This window comes from Homalodisca vitripennis, unplaced genomic scaffold (genome assembly GCF_021130785.1).
Source record: "Homalodisca vitripennis isolate AUS2020 unplaced genomic scaffold, UT_GWSS_2.1 ScUCBcl_1858;HRSCAF=6002, whole genome shotgun sequence".
Lineage (NCBI taxonomy): Eukaryota > Metazoa > Arthropoda > Insecta > Hemiptera > Cicadellidae > Homalodisca > Homalodisca vitripennis.
The window spans coordinates 4,937-28,165 of NW_025777975.1; the positions used below are offsets into that span (position 1 = coordinate 4,937).

Here is a 23,229-nt window from a genome sequence, read left to right on the forward strand (position 1 = left end):
ATTTACAAAAATAATGATCCATCTACTAAGAAGCCTAAGTCAAGTAGAGGTAAAAAATATATTAAATTAATTAAACCAATTTGGGAAAAACGAATCGAAGGATCAGGTGTGAGAAAATACAGTGATAATAAGATTGAATACAGATATATCGACGATTTGACAAAACTCGATGGAATTATAAATTATATTTATGCTCAAGAGAAGGCTGGAAATAACAATTTTTTGAATGAAAAGAAAGCAATTAAAGATTTTATTTCGAACAAACTTGACGAAATGATTGAAAAACCTGATGGAATTAAATATTTAAAACGAATTTTGCCGGCAATAAGTTCATCTATGATTGAGGGTAGTGGACTTTTGAATGATTTTATCAACAATTTACCTTTTGAATTACACGTACCAACTTATCAGTATCTGGGGCCTGGCACAAAACTCGAAAAAAGACTAAAAAGAGGAGATCCTGGTATAAATAAATTAGATCAAGCTGCTATGGAACACGATATTTTTTATGCAAAACATAGAGACACAAATTCCAGACATATAGCAGATAAAGTTTTGCAAGATAAAGCAATGGATAGATTTTTATCAAAAGATGCTAGTTTAGGTGAAAGATTTGTTGCGCTTCCAACAGCTGGAGCAATGTTTTTGAAGAGAAAACTAGGAATGGGAATCGAAGAGAACTTGAAATTTTAACTATATAAATGGAGGTGAATGTAAATTTCAGCAAAAATCAGAAAGAAAAAATAAAATCCGCTTTTAAGAAGAAAATACCCGTTAGTATTCAATTTAAAATAGATCAACTAAAAAATGGCGAAGATAAGATATTTTTAACAAATAGACAATACAATAAACTCGAAAAACATAAGAAAAACAATAAAGGAACCAGAATAGAATTTTCTTATAATCAGTTGAAAGAACTTAAAAATGGTGGACTTTTGAAAGATTTATTAGATTTTGGAGAAAATATTCCAGTTGTTAAAAATGTTGTTCCTTATGTTCGTAAAGCTGCTCCAATCGTTAAAAAGGATGTGATTCCTATTGTTCGAAACATTTTAAATTGGTTAGATAAAGAGTTGGAAGATGTTACAGGATCTGGATTAGATGAAAAAACTTTGAATTACGTGAAATCAAACATTAAAAAAAATTTGAAATAAACCTTTAACATTCGGGGAATTGGAAGAAATCTGCAAAAATATTAAACATTTTAGAGGAATCTTCATGAGAGATACATTACCTGAAAAAGTTAAGAAATTTGAATGTGGAATTGTGAATTTAGACTCGATTATGGGAAGTGGAACGCATTGGATTTGTTATTATAAAAATGATAAGAATGCATGTTATTTTGATTCGTATGGAAGAATTGAGGACAAACCACCTATAGAATTGATTAAATATTTGAAAAAATCAAGCGTCTACTACAATGATTCTCAGATTCAAGATTATAAAGATCCCCCAATTTGTGGTCATTTATGTGTTTTTGTTTTGAATGAACTGAGTACTGGTAAAGATTTTAAAGAAGTTGTTAACAAATTATTACTTAATAAATATGGATTCACAAAATATTTTTGACGTATTTGGAACACAAATTATTCAAAATGTAGATAATAGTTTGAATTTTGATAGTTTGAGAAATGAGTTTGATAACAAGTTAGAAAATTTATTACAAAACCTTCCAGATTCAGATATGTTTGCTGTCGAGATTGAAGATTTTAAAGCAGAATATGATAACAAACTTGCAAATTTCATGAGTTCAAATGAAGTTGCTGATAAAATAAAAACATTGAAAAAAGAATTTGAAGATGGTGCAAAAAAAATATTTACCAATTTAATGTCTCATATCGAAAAAGCTGATAAAATTACTGAAGCGATCAAAGTTGAAAAGAATTATGTTAGTTTGGCTAATAAAAAAAGAATTGTCGGTGTTCGACCTGGTATTGACAAACATGATGTTGTTGTTAAAGAACAAATTTTAAAACCTCTAAAATTATCAGAAAACATCGATATTGTTGATTTACATGATCCGAATGTTAAAAATGCCTTAGATTTTAAAGGAAAAAGAATTAGCAGTGTTAGTAAAGGAATTAATCCATTTGATGTTGTTGTAATGATTCAATTAGAAGATCCTATTAAAATGTTTAATGAACTAAAACAAAATTATGAGAATCATAAACAGCATGTTAAAGATTTTACAACAGAAGTCTATGAAAAACTTGATGAAAGAAGTAAAAGATCAGTAGACGATGTTGGTGAAATTAATGAAAAACTTACTAGATTTAAAGAGTCTTTTGATAAGTTTAGTTTAGATGCTACGAAAACTTTTGAGAATATTGGTCATAAATTTGTTGAATACAATGATTCTTATGCTGTCAAATTTCAAAAATTAGAAGAAAAAATTAATAAGTTCGAGGAAGATCTTACTGAAATAGGTATTCTCGCAGGGTTTTATGCATGATAAAATTTCCTTATATAAATGGCGCTCATATACTGTGTGAGATGTAAAGAAAAAACTGCAACAAGTGATATAAAATACTATGCAAATATCAATGGAGTTAAAAGAGTTTCTGGAAAATGTGCTGAATGTAACGCTAAAAAGAGCCAATTTATAAAAACTTGAAATTTTTTCTTAATAAATAGAGATGGCGGGACATTACAGTGCTTTCGATCTTTTTATAATGCAACACGAAAGAGATTTGAAAAAAGAACATTGGGATGATATTTCTCAAAAATATGAATTATCCGAAGATATGATGAGATTATACGTAAACAAATTGAATTGGTATAACATTGCTAAATATCAAAATCTGTCCCCAGAGTTCATTCAAGAAAATATACATTATCAATTAAAAGATCATATGTCTGTTCTTTGTCTCTATCAACACTTGAGTATAAAATTTTTGGATGAAAATAAAGATACAGTTGATTGGAACAATATTATAGATAGCGGTTACTATCCTGTGCAAATTTTATTGAAATATGTGACCGAGATCGCAAAATTTAAGGAAGAGAATCCCGAATATGACGAAGTAGATCATTAAAAATGACTAAAATTTATATCTTTTCTTATAAAAACATACATTAGATCGATGAAAAAATGATATCTTTCTTATACATGATGTTTAAAATTTCTAAATTTTCTCTTATTAAATGGCGGACTACAGAAAATATGCTAGTGATATTGAAAGGGCGGAGTTTAAAAATTTCTATCCAATTAGTAAACAACATTTGAATGAACCGAATAAAAGAACTGAGTTTAATATTGATTTTGGAGATAACTTTTGCTCGTCTAACTTCCAGTTTTATATTTCTGGAACTTTAACAAAACAAGATGGTCAAGCATATCTTGGAACTGATAATGTTAGATTAATCGATAATTTTATACCGTTTTTATTTTCTAAGATTGAAGTAAGAAAACACAATAAATTGATAGAAGAAGTCGAAAACTGTGGCCAATTAAGCACAATTAAAGGAACTATTTCGTATTCAAAAAGTGATGTTATTTCTCAAACTTCTAATGGCTTTGAATCAGATTTTAAATTTGGTGTTTTTGAAGCAGCTGGAAATTTATCTCATTTTGGATTAGGATTTTTTGAAAATGTTACTATTCCGATCTATAAAGGAGGATTTTATCTAAGTTTTATAAGAGCAGAAGACAATGATGTGATTCTGAAGACTGCAACTGGAAATGTTATGCCTGTTGATGGAAAAATAACAATTACAGATTTTTTTATTAGAGTTCCAATGATTGATTATAAAACCACGAGTAAAATTAGGTTGATTGATGAAATTACAAAAAGTCAAAACATTATGTTTAATTTTCTAGATTGGCAATGTATTGAACAAAAAGGTACTTCCGGAACAACTTATTCGTTCGATATTACAAATATTTATAGAAATATCTTCAATCCCAAGTTCGTTATTATAGGTTTTCAAACAGATAGACAGAATAATCAAGAAAAAAATCCTTCAAAGTTTGATAGTTTGAATGTAAAAAATATCAGAGTAAAATTGAACGGTTCTTATTATCCAGATGAATTACAAAATTTAAACATTTCCGGAGGTCTTTTCAGAATCATGTATCAGATGTATCAAGATTTTAAGAAAGTTTACTGTAATAATAAGGAAATGTATTACAATCCTAAAGAATTTTTAGCGAATAGACCTATTTATGTCATTGATACAACAAAGAGTATGACAAATATTTCTGGTTCAAAGAACGATATAATTATCAATATGGATTTTCAAAAAGCTGTTACAAACGCGATTTGTTATGTTGTTGTGGTTTCTGAGAAATTTTTAGCCTATGATGTGATTAAGAACGATATTAGAGAAATTCAGTAGTTAATGATGTTCATATTGTTCTCCTTCATTCCTTCTAAAACTTTAAAAATATACTCTTTCGCTGATGAAAAATCTCGATTTCTTCCGTAATAATCTTTGTAATCATAGACAAAATATCCTAAATAGTTGAATAATAAAATAAAATCATTTCTTTTTATCTCGGTAGTTGACATATAAACATAAACATTTGCGCTGAAAAATTTATATCTCGGCAGAGTTAGTTCCATAATCTCCATTTAAACAAAAAATCTTTCTGTTTAAATGGAAGAGTATAATGCCAACTGTTACAAGTGTTCTAATAGAGGAGAAATTATCGATAAAAGATATTTAGTTTGTAGAGGTTGTAATTTAATTTTGTACGAAAGACCTAAACCTAAGAAATTTCGAAATAAACTAACACATTTGAATAACCTGCTTACAAAATTGCAATATGGAGGTAAAAAACAAACAAAATTTGTTACAGAATTTAGAAAACAGAATAAAAATTTTTACTTATCTCTTAGAACCGTTGAAAAAATTATTTTCCTTTTCAAAGAATACATTAGGTTTGTAGGTATCGATACACACGTTTATTATGAGAAGATTTTACCTGTATTTTTTCATTATCTGGATGTTGAATTTGATTACGATTTTAAGCCTGAAATCTTTGATGATTTTATAGTACATTTGGAGAAATTAAATGAAGAACCTCGTCAAAAGAATGTGGTTTTACTCACATTCTCCCCGACTTCTCGAGTGATTGTTAGCAAATTCCATCATTTCCGTTTATAAGTTTTAATTTATAGTTTATTCGTAGCAGACATTTCAAATAGATTGATTTGAGAAAGTAGAAGCAAACAGCTATAGATTCGGTTAATTTTTCATTCGTGAGTTACTGTTTGATTTTACAGATTCGTTTATTGTCCTTTAAACAGTATTTTCCCTTGATTTTCTGTTGGCTCCGAAAGTGCGCTAGAACCGCCATATTAACTCGTTTATATATTGTTGTCATCCTATTTATTAAAACATTTTATGTTTCTTTGCAGACTTTAGAAGAAACATTGGTGAATTCTGTATTGTATATGATTTACTACCCTGTTGTATTCATGGTGTTTGTTCTGAACATTTTTGCCGATCCACCTCCTAAAGTTACTGACTATCCAAAACATGGGGTAAGACTCTTTCACGATATTAAGATGTAACTATCTATTACAATATAATATTGGTTAGATATAGATAATATAATAATAATAATATAAATATTTTAAGAATGAAGTGCATAATCTGTTATGTTACTCAGGTGGGAACTGTCAGTGCCATACAAGTATACTGTTACTGTTACGTACGGTTACAGTGTGCGGCTTGGTATCTTCGGCATTTTTATTAGTTTGGAATTTTTATAAAAATTGTACCAATGGTATAGGTGGTGAGACGTAGCGCGCGAGTGTTATCAGAGGCATCACTGTTTTGCTGTACCCAGTGTAAGGTATAAACCAGCCAGAAGTGAACCCTCCTGGGGACTGAATGACCTTTACTCCAACTCAGTTTGAATCGGATATGAAGACGGCCATTTATATTTTCGTCGGAGAACATTGTTATATATTTTTCACTTAGGCAAAGAAACTGAGAAACCTCTCATAGCACTTAGTTCTAAAAGGACCGTTTCTCTTACTTCCGGAGTGACAGGATATTCAGAAGGGGGGCTTCCCCCTGTCGAGACCCAACGGACAGTATATCTCAGGCGTATCACCTAGAAGGAAGAGAATGCCAGCTCGGTTCCGATGTCTGGAATCAAAGCGGGCAGGGCTAGTACGCCCTTAATGTGCCGCTCCTGGGCATCTTATACTTATACTTACTTGTACTTGAAGTCATATCCAGTTGACCAATGTTGGCGTTGGACGAGTCACAGTGCCTCTTGTAGTAAAGGGTCACTTTGGTTTGGGGGGAGAGGGGCGCATTTAGGGATGAACTCTTGGAGTTTTCGGGTTTTGAGTTCTGAGTTTTAGGATTGGGATTGGGCAGGTCTATGGCAAAAATTTTCAAAAAATTCACCCATTGAGTAGTAACTCTTGGTGATAAGGAATGATTTTAATTCACTCTTAAATGTTTTCCCATCAGCAATGGTTTTTATTTGTGTAGGCAGAGATTGAAAGATTTTCAGACCTGCATATTTTGGCTTATTTTCAAAAATCTTTAATCTGTGCTGTATAGAAAAATTGTTTTTGTGTCTAGTGTTATATTTGTGTGTTGTGTTTACATATTCCAGGTTATTGAGTTTGATGTAAAGCGAAATTTCAAAGATGTAAAGGCAAGGTGCTGTTAAAATTCCCAGATTTTTGAAATGATCTCTGCAATGAGCCCTAGGTGGAAGATTCAAAAAGGCCCTAATGGCCTTTTTCTGCCAAACAAGAATCCTTTCTAGATTTGACTCCCTATTCCCCCATAGGCAGATTGAGTAGGAGATGTGCGACTCGAGCAAGCAATGGTATATATTTTAGATAGTTTGTGGTTTTGAAGTTTGCTGAGGTTGCGTAGGACAAAAATGCCCTTGGACAGCTTATTTTCAATTTTTGTCAATTGCTCACTCCAGTCAAGACCATCGTCCAACATCACCCCCAACAGTTCTGCTGTTTTTGTGACTCCCAACTAGTTTCACCAATGCATACAGGCCTGTCAGCAAATGATCTTGTTAATTTGGAATTTCTTTTTTGAATTGTTTGAATTGTCATGCATTTAGTTTTTTCGGGGTTTAATTTCAAGCCATTTTTGGCAAAAAATTGGGCTAAATTGTTTGCTTTTATGAAAAGATCAACTTCCAAGACATTCTGATCTGCATGCTTGGTGATGAGTGTGGTGTCATCTGCAAACATGTAAAGATTGCTTTCTGGAATACTTTTTGTTATGTCATTTATGTAGACCAGAAACAGTAATGGACCGAGAATTGATCCTTGAGGTACCCCGCTCTGGATCAACTCTGGTTTCGATGTAAAATTTCTAATTTCAGATGTTGTTTGGTGTTGGATTTCAACTACCTGGCTTCGGTTTGTCAAGTATGATGAAAACCAGCTTAGAGCAGAATTTTGAACGCCCACTGTCTGAAGTTTGTCCAACAGAATGCCTACATCAACACAGTCGAACGCCTTAGAGAGGTCGGCATAACAGCTTGACACCGTTTCCCCTGCGTCGACTGCATCGATGCAGTCATTGAGAAAATCAATCAGGGCCAGTTTTGTTGATTTGTTTTTCCTGAAACCATACTGCCTGCCAATCAGGAGACAATTTTCCTCCAGATAGGCAGTCAGCTGGTCACAAACAACTTTTTCAATGAATTTGGTAGGAGAGATATCGGACGATAGTTGCACACCTCCAACTCATCCCCCTTTTTGAAAAGCGGCTTGATCTTGGCTATCTTGCAGTCATTTGGGAATGTATTGCTCAGGATCGAGGCATTTATGATGTTGATTAAAGGCTTTTTCAATTGATCCTTGCAATATTTCACTGCCTTCATGCATAGCCCATCTACACCACAAGATGTTTTAGGGGAAAATTTTGCAAACAATTTTTCAAGAATTTTTTCATTTACTAATGAGAAGTGGGTTAGGCTATGGTTTGTTGATCTTTCCGTGTTGCTATCTATTCTTGTATTGTTTCCAAGATCCGTTTTTATATCTGAAGCTACATTTATGAAATAATTATTTAGCGTTTCACATGTTTATTTGGGATTTTTTATTTTGAAACCATTTATGTTCAGAATGAGATTTTTAGTTTTCATTTCTGATTTGCCTCTAAAATGATTAATAATTTTCCAAGATTCTTTGGGTTTATTTTCGGCTTCATCTATTCTTTGGTTATACCATCTTGCTTTTGAATCTGAAATTAATTTTTTATATCTTTGAAGGGAGTCTTTATATGTTTTTTTGGTAATTTCATTTTTGTTTTGTTTCCATATTTCATAGTGTTCAATCATGCTTACTTTTTGGTCAAAGATTTCATTGTTTGTCCATTTCAATGCAGTTTTCTCTTTCATTTTAATCTTTTTCTCAGGACAGGCTATGTTGAAATACGTAATGTGAAAAGGTATTGACAAAATTTTTGTATTTATTATTGATATCATCCTCACTAAATACGCTATCCCACTTCTCATTTTTTAGTCTCTGTTTTAATTCTTCCAGGTTATTTTGCTTCATTGATATAATTTTTATTGTTTTATTACCTTCAACTATGTCTTGGCCAAATGAAGTTTGTAGATAAATTGCATGGTGATCTGAAATTAATGGTTCGATTATTCTGGATTTTTCTTCTTTAATGTTTGTGATAAATCCATGTGTTATCCAGATTTAAGCAACAGCTTTTGCTGTTTCCTGTGTTGGTTCACTAAGGAAGATGTGAACCAGCCAGAGGTGAACACTCGTAAGGAGAAGAATAAGTAATTCTTTACGGGACAACTTGTATACAGGGTGGCCACAAATTACCATAAAACTTGACCATTCGATCTGTTACGTCAAAATAAGCAATCTTTAGCCTAATTAAGACTTATAATAAAGTCTTAGATCACCTCACGTTTAAAAATGGTGACTATGACATTCAAACGTAATTGTCAATTTGTTCAAATACATAGCGTAAATAGTAATCTATAATTTTATCACGACACTTAAATTTAAGAATACGTATAACCAATCGATGTCATTGAAATTTTCAGAAAATATTTCCAGAGCATCAGGCGTCATTTATTTCAAAAGTACTTTTTGGTTGGTTTTTCTATATGATCTGGAAAGGCTTTAAAAAGACTTTAACAACCGCAGACCTTTGGAACTTGAGACCTCAGGATTCTTCAAGTCAAGTTATTCAGCGGTTTGAGAAACTATGGAATAACGTTCTCCAAAAGAACACGATGTGAGTATATTTTTATTCTGTATTTATAGTGCTAATATATTGATTTTAAACCTCAATCAATTTAGTATATTTCTTGATTGTTACATATTATTGTGCTTTTTTATTTATTATTTGTTTTTTTTTTTCAGAAAATATTGTACAAAAAGTAAGACGCACGAGGAACACCTGACGAAGTCGAGGAAACGGCGCCCAGTTTCCGTTGTTGGCGTTATGTTCAAGGCTTTTTGGGTTCAGTTTCTGGTGGGGGCAATACTGAAATTGATGTCCGACCTCCTAGCATTCATTAACCCGTATATTTTATAGTGAGTTTTATTTATGCACTTATCTATTACAAATGGTATATTTCATCAGAATTACATATTTCAAAATTAACATTAAAATAAATGTTCATAAACACCAATAAATTACATACAAATTAATATTTAAGTATTCCTAAGAGTAATTGATTTTGTTTTAAAATAAAAACGTCTCATAGCAAGAATAAAAAAAATAAACGTCTACACAATTTTGCTGCTCTACAAAATACACACAACGAGCAGTTTACCCAGGCTTCACTCGCAATTTTCAAAATTTTCTATTTTAGGTTTTGGTGTATGCATAAGTATATAATTATATATATATAATATATATATATATATATATACACACTTATGATATATATATATTATATATATATATATATATACATTTATGATATATATATATATATATATAAAATTCAAAAACCTAATTTGGTAAAAAATGTCACCTTACGTCTGTTTAGATTCAATTTATATATAGGGTGAGTGCTATCTAAGTGATATAGTTACAAAAACCAACTTCGATTAAAAAGCGTCTACTATCGGCTCTATCAATTTACTTATAAGTGCCATAGTGATAGTTTCTTCTTTCTGCCGATTGAAAAATTTACAACTTACGCACAACCGAAAAGATTCTGCGGTCCAAAAGAGTCAGATACGAATTCACTTCCGCTCTAATTTATTTGCGGTTCCAAATTTGAGATCATGTTGTTGGACTGACCAAGGTCATACAAAAACATGTGGGTTTTGGAATCTAACTTATATTTAAAAGAGTTTATTTGCGGGTCTGCTATGTTTCTGGTTCTATAAGTAATACTCATTTTACCTCGATCAAGAAGATAACTTCGGAAATGCTAATAAAAATGTTAAAATTGTGGTTGTGTGTTATCCCTTGGAGATAGACACGAGTATATGTCACCGAGAACTAATTTGTAGGATTTTTTGAAATATACAGTTCCGTAGTACATTATTCTGTTACAAGTCGTAAGGTTTAGTCAGTACTGTCAATGATAGCACTCAAAATGTCAACTTTTAAATTATATAAACCTTTTTATACTTTCTATGATTAAAGTATTGATATACCATACCCGTAAACTGCCTAGTTCTTAACGAAACTAACTTTAAAATCCGCATCAGTTTTAAAAAAACACTGTTATACTTGTCTCGGCGTGAACAGAAAATATCAGCTAAATACACTAACCAAATATAACTAAAAATTGACAGTAAGTAGACAGTGTTTAAGCAAGTCGTGGTATGATTGCAGTTTGATCATACAATTTACAGCTGACAACACCCGACGATACATGAAGGGGATTCGTGTACGCAATCTACATGTTTGTTGCCGCACAAATAAAGGAGATCGCGTTACAAAGATGCTAGTCATGGTTTGGTTACATCTTGTCATGAAATTTGTTACGGAAAAGAACTACACGTGGAACGGATTCGTGTACGCAATCTACATGTTTGTTGCCGCACAAATAAAGGAGATCGCGTTACAAAGATGCTAGTCATGGTTTGGTTACATCTTGTCATGAAATTTGTTACGGAAAAGAACTACACGTGGAACGGATTCGTGTACGCAATCTACATGTTTGTTGCCGCACAAATAAAGGAGATCACGTTACAAAGATGCTAGTAATGCTTTGGTTACATCTTGTCATGAAATTTGTTACGGAAAAGATCTACACGTGAAACGGAATCGTGTACGCAATCTACATGTTTGTTGCCGCACAAATAAAGGAGATCGCGTTACAAAGATGCTAGTCATGGTTTGGTTACATCTTGTCATGAAATTTGTTACGGAAAAGAACTACACGTGGAACGGATTCGTGTACGCAATCTTCATGTTTGCTGCCGCACAAATAAAGGAGATCGCGTTACAAAGATGCTAGTCATGGTTTGGTTACATCTTGTCATGAAATTTGTTACGGAAAAGAACTACACGTGGAACGGATTCGTGTACGCAATCTGCATGTTTGTTGCCGCACAAATAAAGGAGATCGCGTTACAAAGATGCTAGTAATGGTTTGGTTACATCTTGTCATGAAATTTGTTACGGAAAAGAACTACACGTGGAACGGATTCGTATACACAATCTGAATGTTTATTGCCGCACAAATAAAGGAGATCGCGTTACAAAGATGCTAGTAATGATTTGGTTACATCTTGTCATGAAATTTGTTACGGAAAAGATCTACACGTGAAACGGAATCGTGTACGCAATCTACATGTTTGTTGCCGCACAAATAAAGTAGATCGCAATACAAAGACGCTAGTCATGGTTTGGCTACATCCTGTCATGAAATTTGTTACGGAAAAGAACTACACGTGGAACGGATTCGTGTACGCAATCTACATGTTTGTTGCCGCACAAATAAAGGAGATCGCGTTACAAAGATGCTAGTCATGGTTTGGTTACATCTTGTCATGAAATTTGTTACGGAAAAGAACTACACGTGGAACGGATTCGTGTACGCAATCTACATGTTTGTTGCCGCACAAATAAAGGAGATCGCGTTACAAAGATGCTAGTCATGGTTTGGTTACATCTTGTCATGAAATTTGTTACGGAAAAGAACTAAACGTGGAACGGATTCGTGTACGCAATCTGCATGTTTGTTGCCGCACAAATAAAGGAGATCACGTTACAAAGATGCTAGTAATGGTTTGGTTACATCTTGTCATGAAATTTGTTACGGAAAAGATCTACACGTGAAACGGAATCGTGTACGCAATCTACATGTTTGTTGCCGCACAAATAAAGTAGATCGCAATCCAAAGACGCTAGTCATGGTTTGGCTACATCTTGTCATGAAATTTGTTACGGAAAAGATCTACACGTGAAACGGAATCGTGTACGCAATCTACATGTTTGTTGCCGCACAAATAAAGTAGATCGCAATACAAAGACGCTAGTCATGGTTTGGCTACATCTTGTCATGAAATTTGTTACGGAAAAGAACTACACGTGGAACGGATTCGTGTACGCAATCTACATGTTTGTTGCCGCACAAATAAAGGAGATCGCGTTACAAAGATGCTAGTCATGGTTTGGTTACATCTTGTCATGAAATTTGTTACGGAAAAGAACTACACGTGGAACGGATTCGTGTACGCAATCTAAATGTTTGTTGCCGCACAAATAAAGGAGATCGCGTTACAAAGACGCTAGTCATGGTTTGGTTACATCTTGTCATGAAATTTGTTACGGAAAAGAACAACACGCGGAACGGATTCGTGTACGCAATCTACATGTTTGTTGCCGCACAAATAAAGGAGATCACGTTACATAGATGCTAGTCATGGTTTGGTTACATCTTGTCATGAAATTTGTTACGGAAAAGAACTACACGTGGAACGGATTCGTGTACGCAATCTACATGTTTGTTGCCGCACAAATAAAGTAGATCGCGTTACAAAGATGCTAGTCATGGTTTGGTTATATCTTGCCATGAAATTTGTTACGGAAAAGAACTACACGTGGAACAGATTCGTGTACGCAATCTACATGTTTGTTGCCGCACAAATAAAGGAGATCGCGTTACAAAGATGCTAGTAATGGTTTGGTTACATCTTGTCATGAAATTTGTTACGGAAAAGAACTACACGTGGAACGGATTCGTGTACGCAATCTACATGCTTGTTGCCGCACAAATAAAGGAGGTCGCGTTACAAAGATGCTAATTATGGTTGGGTTACATCTTGTCATGAAATTTGTTACGGAAAAGAACTACACGTGGAACGGATTCGTGTACGCAATCTACATGTTTGTTGCCGCACAAATAAATGAGATCGCGTTACAAAGATGCTAGTCATGGTTTGGTTACATCTTGTCATGAAATTTGTTACGGAAAAGAACTACACGTGGAACGGATTCGTGTACGCAATCTATATGTTTGTTGCCGCACAAATAAAGGAGATCGCGTTACAAAGATGCTAGTCATGGTTTGGTTACATCTTGTCATGAAATTTGTTACGGAAAAAACTACACGCGGAACGGATTCGTGTACGCAATCTACATGTTTCATGTAGTAGTAGAGGCGACCGCGTTACTATATTTAATATTGGTACAACATTGCTAATAATGGTTTGGTTGCAGCTTGATCATGAAATTTGTAGCGGACAAGGACTATATGTGGAAGGGATTCGTGTACGCAATCTGCATGTTTGTTATCGCAGAATTACAGACAATCGTGTTTCAACACTGCTTAATGATGTCGTACTCTGTTGCCTTCAACTGGAAGACATCCCTTATGTCCGCAATTTACAAAAAGGTACGTTGATATTTTATAATACAATCTATAAGGCATATAAAAAATCTCTAGTTTTGTAGAATAATGGCTCATATTCTCATACTAAATAATGTTTACATAAGTTTAGAAAGTTTACAAAAAAAAGATATCTAATCAATACTTCTTATAAAATAGAATTCCTTAATAGATTAAATATGATATTTAATGTTACTAGGTATTTACAAATCGTGTCAGACCTCACAGAAGGAATGTTTATATAGTCATAAATCCAGGCCCGGCGACAGGAGTCTTGGGCCCCTGTGCAACTAAGAAGTCTGGGCCCCTAGATTCAGGCAACCAACATACTTACCTTGACAATTCACTTACCTTCAATACATCAAAACCATATATACATATTGGCTATATATTAATATTGCAAGCAGAATTTTAAACTAAAACTGCACAACTGTTACCTAACTTACTTTGTTGTTACTACGAGTGTTATTAGAAAAATAAGGTTCCCTATGCCGCCGAGACAGAATGCGATATGTTGGGAGAAATCTGGCAACACTGTCTTACTCATCAACTGTCCCTCTCTCTATCCATACCACTCGCGCCTCGCTACGTCCAACAGTGCCGGCCTAGCTGCCTTCGAAGATGTAGCTCCCTGTCGTTGTTACCGCCAGATGCGAAATTCGTGCTTTGATACGTTTTTTAAATGCAAAAGAGATTTCATCTATTGAAATTCATCGTCAGTTAATCAAAGTTTATGGGGAAAACTGCATATCTGTTCAACACGTTCGGAAATGGTGTAGAGAATTCAGTGAAGGCTGCATGAAAATTCACAATGAAAACCGAAGTGGACGGCCTTCAGTTTCAGATGGAGTTGTTGAAAAAGTTGAGACAATACTGCTTGAATATCGGAGAATCACTATTCACAGGAACAACAGTAAACTCTGACAGATATTCCGACACATTAAGAAAACTGAGACGCGCGATCCAGAACCGCCGGAGAGGAAGATTTTCCAGTGGTGTGAGGCTTCTCCATGACAACGCTCGACCTCATGTCTCACGTCAAACTCAAGAACTGCTGACAAATTTTGACTGGAATGTTGTGCCCCATCCCCCCATAGCCCAGACCTAGCCCCAAGTGATTATCACTTATTCCCAAAATTAAAGGAACACTTGGGTGGCCAACGCCTATGGGTGGCCTTTATCAGTACCTATGATAAAGTCAAGGAAGAGGTTACTCAAAGGATTGGCGGCAGAATTCTACACATGGGGATAGAAAAGTTGGAGCATCGTCTACAAAAGTGTTTGGACAGAAACGGTGATTATGTGGAAAAATAGCTTAACTTTTACGTGTTAAATTGATGTATAACACTAAGTAGAAATATAGAGCTGTCTATTGAAAAAAATCATGGGAACCTTATTTTTCTAATACCCCTCTAATACTGATTTGCTTTCCTCTATAATAAATATGCCGAGGCCATGATTTCTTTATTGAGTGTGTGTGTTCATCGTTGATCAATTAGCACTTTTTATCCTTTTCATCAAACTGAAATTTCTTTCTCCTTGATTTTCAGATACAGGCTGCAGCAGAACAACTGATTGCTATAGTAATGTTTGGCAATTACTCGGGAAATAGTTTAGTTTTTCTTAGAGCATTCAGATGTTTTAAGGGTTGAAGAGATTTGTCTCCTAAGTTGGTCTTATGGATCGATTTCAAGTGTTTTATTTCGTTGAAATTTTCAATGTCTATGTCTTCTTTGTATGTTTGGGGACAAACTTAAACATTGCTTTAATAACATAATTTTCCTCAATATACGTTCAAAAACATTGAAAGAGGTTACCGGTACTGATTTTTTATTTGACTCCCCCTAAGACTGAGTCAAGAAGCTTATGGAAAACATTGATTCTGATATTTCTCTTCGTGTTTTACTGGATGTTCCGGTACACTTCTTGTTGAGGAAGAATCTCTGGTTTCGTCATGGAAAAGTTTTCTTTACTTCAGTCTTCTCTCCTTGAAATCAGTTTCAAAATCTACACGTTCGGCCATGTTTATTGCCACTAGCTTAGCCTCAGTCTAGAGATTACTACTTTTGTCTCGCAGAACTTTTAGTTCCTCCATTAGGTCACTAATGTTCTTTAGCTAATGTTCTATGTCAGGTGTTGCTAATCGGGCTTGTAACACTGTATTTTTGTTATCAATTGCAACAAGCACTTTAAGCCATATTGTTGACATCATGATGCGCTCAAACGATCTTAGGTATTTCATTAGCCCTTTCAAATATGTCTTGCACTCTGCTGTTAAATTAAGCTCCTTACAGTCATTCAGAGCATGAATAATTAGTGGCAAACTTTTTACAAAAGGTCGAACACTATCTGCTCGGGGCCGACCATCTTGTTTGGGAAATACTATTCAGGAAACATCATATACTTTTTTCTACGTATTCCCTTCTTTGAGGGCTTCTAGAAAAACTTTGAATGTTTTGCGACAGCCCAAAAAATATTATCATTTACTCGCAGCATTAACTCCACACAAACTCCCGCCATATTTGACCCATTATCCTATACCTGTACTCTACATTCCTTGCACGGAATTGTTTGCCAAGTGCGTCAATGGTCAAGTTAGCCACATCCACTCCATTTGTTTTATCACAGTCAACAAAATTAAAAAATCTTTTAAATTCCGATTCACAATCTAACGGATATCCCAAAATCATTGTTTATTGCTCAGTAAGTGAGACATCGGTGGTGGAATCTGCAATAATAGCCAAATTTATTGATTTCTTTCTTTCTTCCAAAATCAACTCTTTCCTCACAAAACTTGCATAAACTCATTTTGTGAGTCTTTAGACGAATAATGAGCTTGAATCCGTTTCGCCTCTTCTTGGGTCTTTTTTACTTTTGAAATATGCTCTCTTAGTAAAGGGTCATGTTCCGCTAATAGCTCTATTACACCCAACACGTTTCCATTGTTGCGTCCCTCTAATCCGCGCTCTCCAAGAAACATGACTAAGGAGAGCAATCTTTGAAATATAACCCTCCAATATTTTGTTTTTGAAGCCAACTCTGAGTCGAGCTGAGAATGGATGTCTGATGTGGAACTTAGCCTCCTTTTTAACTCTCTCATTGGATGTAGCTAATTTTGTGGGAAGCGCTTGTTTCATACGATGGTAACTTATTGTACAACTTCCGCCATTCATATTCCTTTTTCCGTCCATCATTACTTAACAAAACAGACTTATTTCGATCAGGTTTCTCACCCCCAAAACTCTTATAAAAAGCTCACATGGAAAACAAAATAAGGACACAGCAGTCTCACTCCATACAAGCCAGTCTCTTCTAACACTCTCTCACTTTGGTCATTTTTGGAAAAAAAGAACCGTTTTTGGAAAAGCTCTTTTTCAATCACTTGGTAGGTCTAACGGCATCACAGGTGGCCCCATTTTTGCTAAAATATCAATCATACTATTAGTCACCACCTTGTTTTTTTTTTTCAGTTCCAAATACGAATTTGTAATTACAGTCTCTATACCAGAATCCACGCTAGATATAGTATCTAGAGTATCGTGATCTTCCAAATAAAACATTTTCATTAGGATCAGATTCTGAGGTGAAGCTATCTTCAGTTGTTTTTCCTTTGTCCACATTACATTTATTACGATCTTAGCTTTCTTTAGTGTTTGGGTATTCATCAAAACTATGAGAAACTTTTTCTGTACCAGGGTCATTACGGTCGTTGCCAGAACTGGCTGTGGCTACGTCTAATTTAATTCCAACGTCAAATAATGTTCTACATCTTTTTTATACATTTCCAATTTTCTTTTGCTTTCTTGCGTTTTTGAGCACCAGAGTTATTTTTGTAAGTGTCCATTTTTAGTTATAACAGTGTTCTTGTCTCTTGAGGTATGCAGCAAAGCAATAGAAAATCTAGAAAAAGTAGGGCATACTGTGATAACTGAGCGAATGCATTTTCGCTTCCGCCCCTGCGTGGAGCGGGGCCCGTGGGGTGACCAGCGACACTACGGTTCTTGGAAGTTTCCCACAGTCGTGTCACCCCCTCAGTGTTTACAATTGGTTTAGATTGAAAATGAAGCTAAACTAACCATTCTATGCACATTAAGCACGTTGATTAAAAGAGCAGCTGAAAAGCATCTGAACTTAATCTGTCATTTTAATTTTTAACAACGAACATAAATTTTAAGCACTGGGATGTTTTTAAATATATAAATGTATTCGTCAGCCCGAGCCCTCTATGAGTCCGGACCCCTATGCATAAATTAAAATGTATTGAACATTTAAATAAATTTAAAATAATGATTTAAAAACATGTTTGGTGCAGGCTCTACGCATCTCGAACTCGGCACGCCAAAGTATCTCGGTAGGAGAAGCTGCCAATTTGATAGCTGTTGACGCCCAGCGTTTCGTCGACACCGCTCCTTTCATACACTTTGCTTGGAGTTTCCCCATCATTATCATCTATGCGTTCTACTTCTTGTGGCGCATCTTAGGTAATTACTAGCCTGTTTTTTGTTTATGGAAATATATTGTCTTGTAGGTAATTTATAATAAAATATAACATTTGGCGTAGTTGTGTGGAATACTATTCGATGTATTTGCAGTAAGTTTGACTGTTACGCTTTATATAAAATACAGAAAATATTGTAACACGCGTGCCTGAGGCTGCTCAAAGATGGTCGTGGGTCTACTAGTAGAAGTCCGGGCTCTTAGCGGTCTTGAAGAGATATTGAAGAAATAGGGAATCACCTTGTTTAGGAACGGTCCAGGGTAGCAAACAAGGAAAGATGGCAAGGAACAAGGAATAGGTAGATAGGACGGTAGGGCTTTAAAATACCGAGTGTTTGAAAAGTATGGGTACGGCTTAATATTTTAAAAACCATAGGAGATAACATCTATAAACTTTGCACAGTGTCGTATGGCTATGTAAACTATTTTCCCTTGCTATTACCATGACATGCCAACCATGGGGGGACAGCCCACAGAGGAAAACATGGAAATCTTAAATTGAAGCATGGGTCGAGTGATACCTCATTTGAAAGAGCTCACTTAGTAGAGTTGAATTCCGCAAACCGCATCTCAAAAGGTTTATCCAATCAGAAATGGCGGGTTGTTTTAGGTACACATTGTGAAGTACATTATGCGCTGCCATTTCTGACTGGATCGTCGTATTCTGATGCGGTAGGCGGTGTTTCACTCTACTAACCAATGTGTTTTCACTAACTTTTTTTAATTAGCAAATTATGTCATAAATTTATAACACAATAAATAAAACACAATAAATACCGATGTTTTTTAGTTTCACGACTGCGTCTGTCGTCGATTTTCCCTTTTTGAATCCAAATTGTTCATTTGAGAGCTGACTGTATTCATCTAAAAAAATGAAGCATTCTTATGAGAAAAAGCTTTTCAAAAATGTTGCTCAATACAAGAAAAATTGAGACAGGCCGATAGTTATTGATTGAAAATGGGTTGTCTTTTTTGAAAATTAAAACAACTTTTGCAATTTTCAGGAGGGAGGAGAAAACTCCTGTTTGGAATGAATAATTTACGAGTACCAATTCAGTCAAGGGTCTCACTAAATACTTGCAACATTGTTTGATGAGCAATGTAGACATTAGATTAAGATCGTTTGACTTTTTGGCTGGGAGCTGCTTAATAATTCGGTAAAGCTCATCCTCAGTGACAAGCGTCAACATCCATTGATGCTGCTGGACTCTGTCTTCGCGAGGGACGTATTTGCGGTTCAGATGGCCGAGGACCTTGCCCAACACCAACGGATGCGAAAAACTCGTTAAACTGATTAGCTACCTCAGTTCCATCTTCCACAAGTATATTCCCATTTTTAATTTTGACTTGTTTTTCAGTTTTTGTTTTATTGTTAATGATGTCCCAAGTTGTTTTGAAATGTTTTCAGAAGAAAGAATAGATTTGGAGACATCGTATGCTTTTGCAGCTTGGATCACTTTCCTGTATATTTTTTGTAGAACGTTTCGAAATTTCCATTACAAGTACGCTTGTTATTTTTGGAGAAACATTTCACTTTCTCTCTCGAAACCAATATACCTTTTGTGATCCATTTGTTTTTGGTGTTTTTTGTAAATATTAATTGTTTTTGTAGAGCAGCATGTGGTAATGTGGACATTTATTAAAAGTTTTAAACTGCTGCTCTACGGATTGAGAAGAGTGAAGAAAATTCCACTTTTCTGTTGAGAGGGAAGTGTTGAGGTGAGCGATGTTTTCTGGCCTTGTGTCTCTTAATTAATTTTGGGCTCCCTTTCAAGTTTCATTCCACTGACGACAGCTTCTTGCCCGTGGTGGTCAGATATAGCTGTGTTTACCACAGACACCGCGACACTGGGATGATTGCTGATGATGTTGTCGATAGCCGATTGAGTTGTAGCCGTCACCCTCGTCGGAGTTTTGACTAGCAACTCCAGGTCGAATGACATAAGTAAATCAGCTAATCAAACTAAGGAATGGTGTGTGTTGTCCAACGCGTCAATTTTGAAATTCCCCATCACGAAATATTCCTGACGTTTATCAGTCAGGTCTGTAAATAATTTTTGGAATTTAGAAGAAAATTGGTTTCCACTGGGAGACATATATATTCCGATCACTACTAATTTTTATTTCTCTGTTTGAATTTTAATCCCGGCTCCTTCAAAATCTTTTTCGGTTGATTCTTGGATCGAAAAGGGGGCAAAGGTGAAATTTTGTTTGATAAAAAATAGCAACCCCTTCTTCTTTGGAGTAGGGTCTACAGTACGCGGAAGCCAATTTGGAATTTTGCACAGTGCAATGTTATCAATGTTTAAACAGTTTTCAGTGACAACAAGAAGGTCTGTTTTAAGATCCTCGCACATTGTCTTCCAATTTGTTGGTTGCAAATTGAGAATTTAAATTTAATTAATTTATAAATTTTTGCGTTTGTTTTATAGTGATTTTTTGCCAATTTCGTCCGTTGATTTAAAATGGTGTCCCTAAAAAACAGACTTATTTCTCTAGTAATTATTTAGAAGGTTTAGAGTGGACAACAGAGCCATTTCTGCGATATTCCTTCACGGCGTCGGCATATGAGACGGTCTGCATCGAAGTAACCACAGGCGGCGGCGTCCGATAGATGTCACTGGCTGGCGGCCGCGACTCGACGGTGGTAGCTTTTCCACCAGCTTCGAGTAAACACTCCAGCACCATCCCGGCCAACACTTGCCATAACATGGGACGTGTCAAGCCGGGCAATTACGAGTCCTTTGAGATGTTTGAAAATCGTTAGCTGCTCTCCAGCCGCCACGTCATTGTTCCGGCGATGATGACGGTACAGCCCCTCGGAGGCAGGGATCCCGCACTAACAGCCAGCGGCCCGGCACCAGGTCTGCAGCCCGCCCACCCTCGTCCTGGGACCTACCAGCCGCCGGATCAGACCGGCCAGACTCGATGGTGACCGACGGGAAGCTGACTGATGGGCCACGTCGAGTTGCAATGGACGTCTGAGGCAGTTTTTCTGGTCGACGGTTCTTCCCTGAGGTTTTCTTACGCCTCCTCTTTGTTGCTGGCGGATGAGTGGATTTTACCGCATCATCTTTGGCATTTTTGTTTACTGTACTGTTTGTTTGCAACTGTAGTTTTGTTTGTCTGCAAATCTGTTGTGCACAGATACCGGATTTTTTTTCCTCTGTTGGTCACGTAAGCCCATTCTGTGCAATCTTCGTCGCTCCGCTTTCAGTTTGGACGTGGTAGAAATGTGGTGTGAGAGTTTAAAATTTAGAATAAATTATGACTTTTGCCATACCATGTGCAATTGTTACGAGCAATAAAAGATTTGATTAATATATAGAAACATGTATTCACGTCACCTATTTTAGATCGCGAGTCTTTGACTTTAAACAGATTTAGAGTAGTATAATTTTTCTAAAGAATCTACAGTCGTCAAACAATTAGATAATATTTCTCTTTTTATTTCGTAATCACAAACAAAGATGAACAATTACGAGAAATTCATATTATGACGGCTGGACGTTGACTGAGGTGCCGAGCACGAGCGCACCAATAAATATGCGATTTGCGCGCGCCTGGCGGCGTCAGGTGGAAGCTTTCCTTGTCCTCTGAGTGACCATCGTATAAGGATATTAATTTAGACACTACAAAACAATTAAAACCAACTGTGCGTTTTAAAACAAACATTTACACTGAATAATTAAATATATACTTACAATATATTTTCTCACAGGTTTGGCAGCACTGGCAGGTTTTGCTCTGGTGGTCTTTTTGATTCCCCTCAACTTTGCTATATCAAATAAAGTGAGGTCTCTGCAGCTGAAGCAGATGAAGCTAAAAGATGAAAGAGTCAAACTGGTCAATGAAGTGCTGTCTGGCATAAAGGTGCTGTACCTGAATACTTGTTTGATTTATTTCAACTAGATATGTAAGAAACATAGTTAGATTATCGTGAGTAATGTTTTTCACAAAAACATAAACTTAAAAAAAAATAATCGTCGTAGTAAAAACCTGATTAACCTTTTTTAACGTTTAAATTTGACGTAAGAAGACATTTGTAAAGACGTTCCAGGCAAGAACATAAGTCTAAATATTTTTCACCGATTCTAAGAGCGAGCGTGCAAGTAACTTCATTTTTCGTAAATGATTTGCGAACTGACTGCCCTATCTCCTCATAGGAGTATCTCTTCTTTCCCACTACCTTTTTCATACCTCTGGTTAGAAGCTGTTCCCGTCTGCTGCCTTCACAAAGGCTTGGAATAAAAGATTGCTCTGGACTAAAAAGTTATCCTTACACCCTTTATCAAATTAGAGTACCAGTAGAGAAAAGCTAATAAAAACAGTAAATTTCTTTTAAAAATAAAGAACCTTCTTTGGTTACTACTTGAACTTAAAAATATCTTCAATGAATCCATACAAAGATTTGAAGTTGTAAAAACCTGATTTTATTAGGAGGTATTCTAAAATTTAATTTTTTGGTTCTCAGATTCCTTTTTCTGTTGGATATCCTTCTCAAAGAGACAGGACTTTACTCGTGAGGTCCTCCATCCCCATTTGTACACTAGTCATTCTAATGGTGATGATCAAATCGGTATTTCTGTATCCAAAACTTCGGTTGTTGGGATTTTTTTTCTGATCGGCTTCAGTGATCACAACATTTTGCATTGCTGCTACGATTTAAATCAATGGAGGAATTAGGTTACTTATGGTGAATTCTGTCATCAAGTAAAAAAAACTTTGGTGGGTTTCTGCAAAAGTATGATGGTAGTTTTGCCTTGTTATTTTCGAATATCATTGATTGACAGCTCAAAGAGAGTGCTTGCAAACGAGACACCAGTTATTTAGACTATCGTTGCCTATCATAGTTCTGCTATGTGTTTATTTCCCAAAAATATACTCGGCCGAACTTTTCCTGCTAGAAAATCTTTGCAATTGTTCTTTGGGCACTCTATAACGTAGCCTTACGG

At 35.3% G+C, this 23,229-nt stretch overlaps 1 protein-coding gene across 1 annotated transcript in view; it reads left to right on the forward strand.

Annotated features, from left to right (window-relative positions):
* Positions 1–5,368: 5,368 nt before the first annotated feature.
* Positions 5,369–23,229, forward strand: part of LOC124371696 (multidrug resistance-associated protein 1-like) — a gene marked incomplete at its 3' end in the record, with an annotated part of 53,202 nt that continues 35,341 nt past the window's right edge. Inside the window, exons 1-6 of the mRNA XM_046830033.1 lie at positions 5,369–5,489; positions 9,017–9,210; positions 9,339–9,512; positions 13,609–13,783; positions 18,090–18,258; positions 21,996–22,147. Coding sequence (XP_046685989.1) covers positions 5,400–5,489; positions 9,017–9,210; positions 9,339–9,512; positions 13,609–13,783; positions 18,090–18,258; positions 21,996–22,147 — 954 coding nt within the window. The remainder of the gene's footprint in view (positions 5,490–9,016; positions 9,211–9,338; positions 9,513–13,608; positions 13,784–18,089; positions 18,259–21,995; positions 22,148–23,229) is intronic.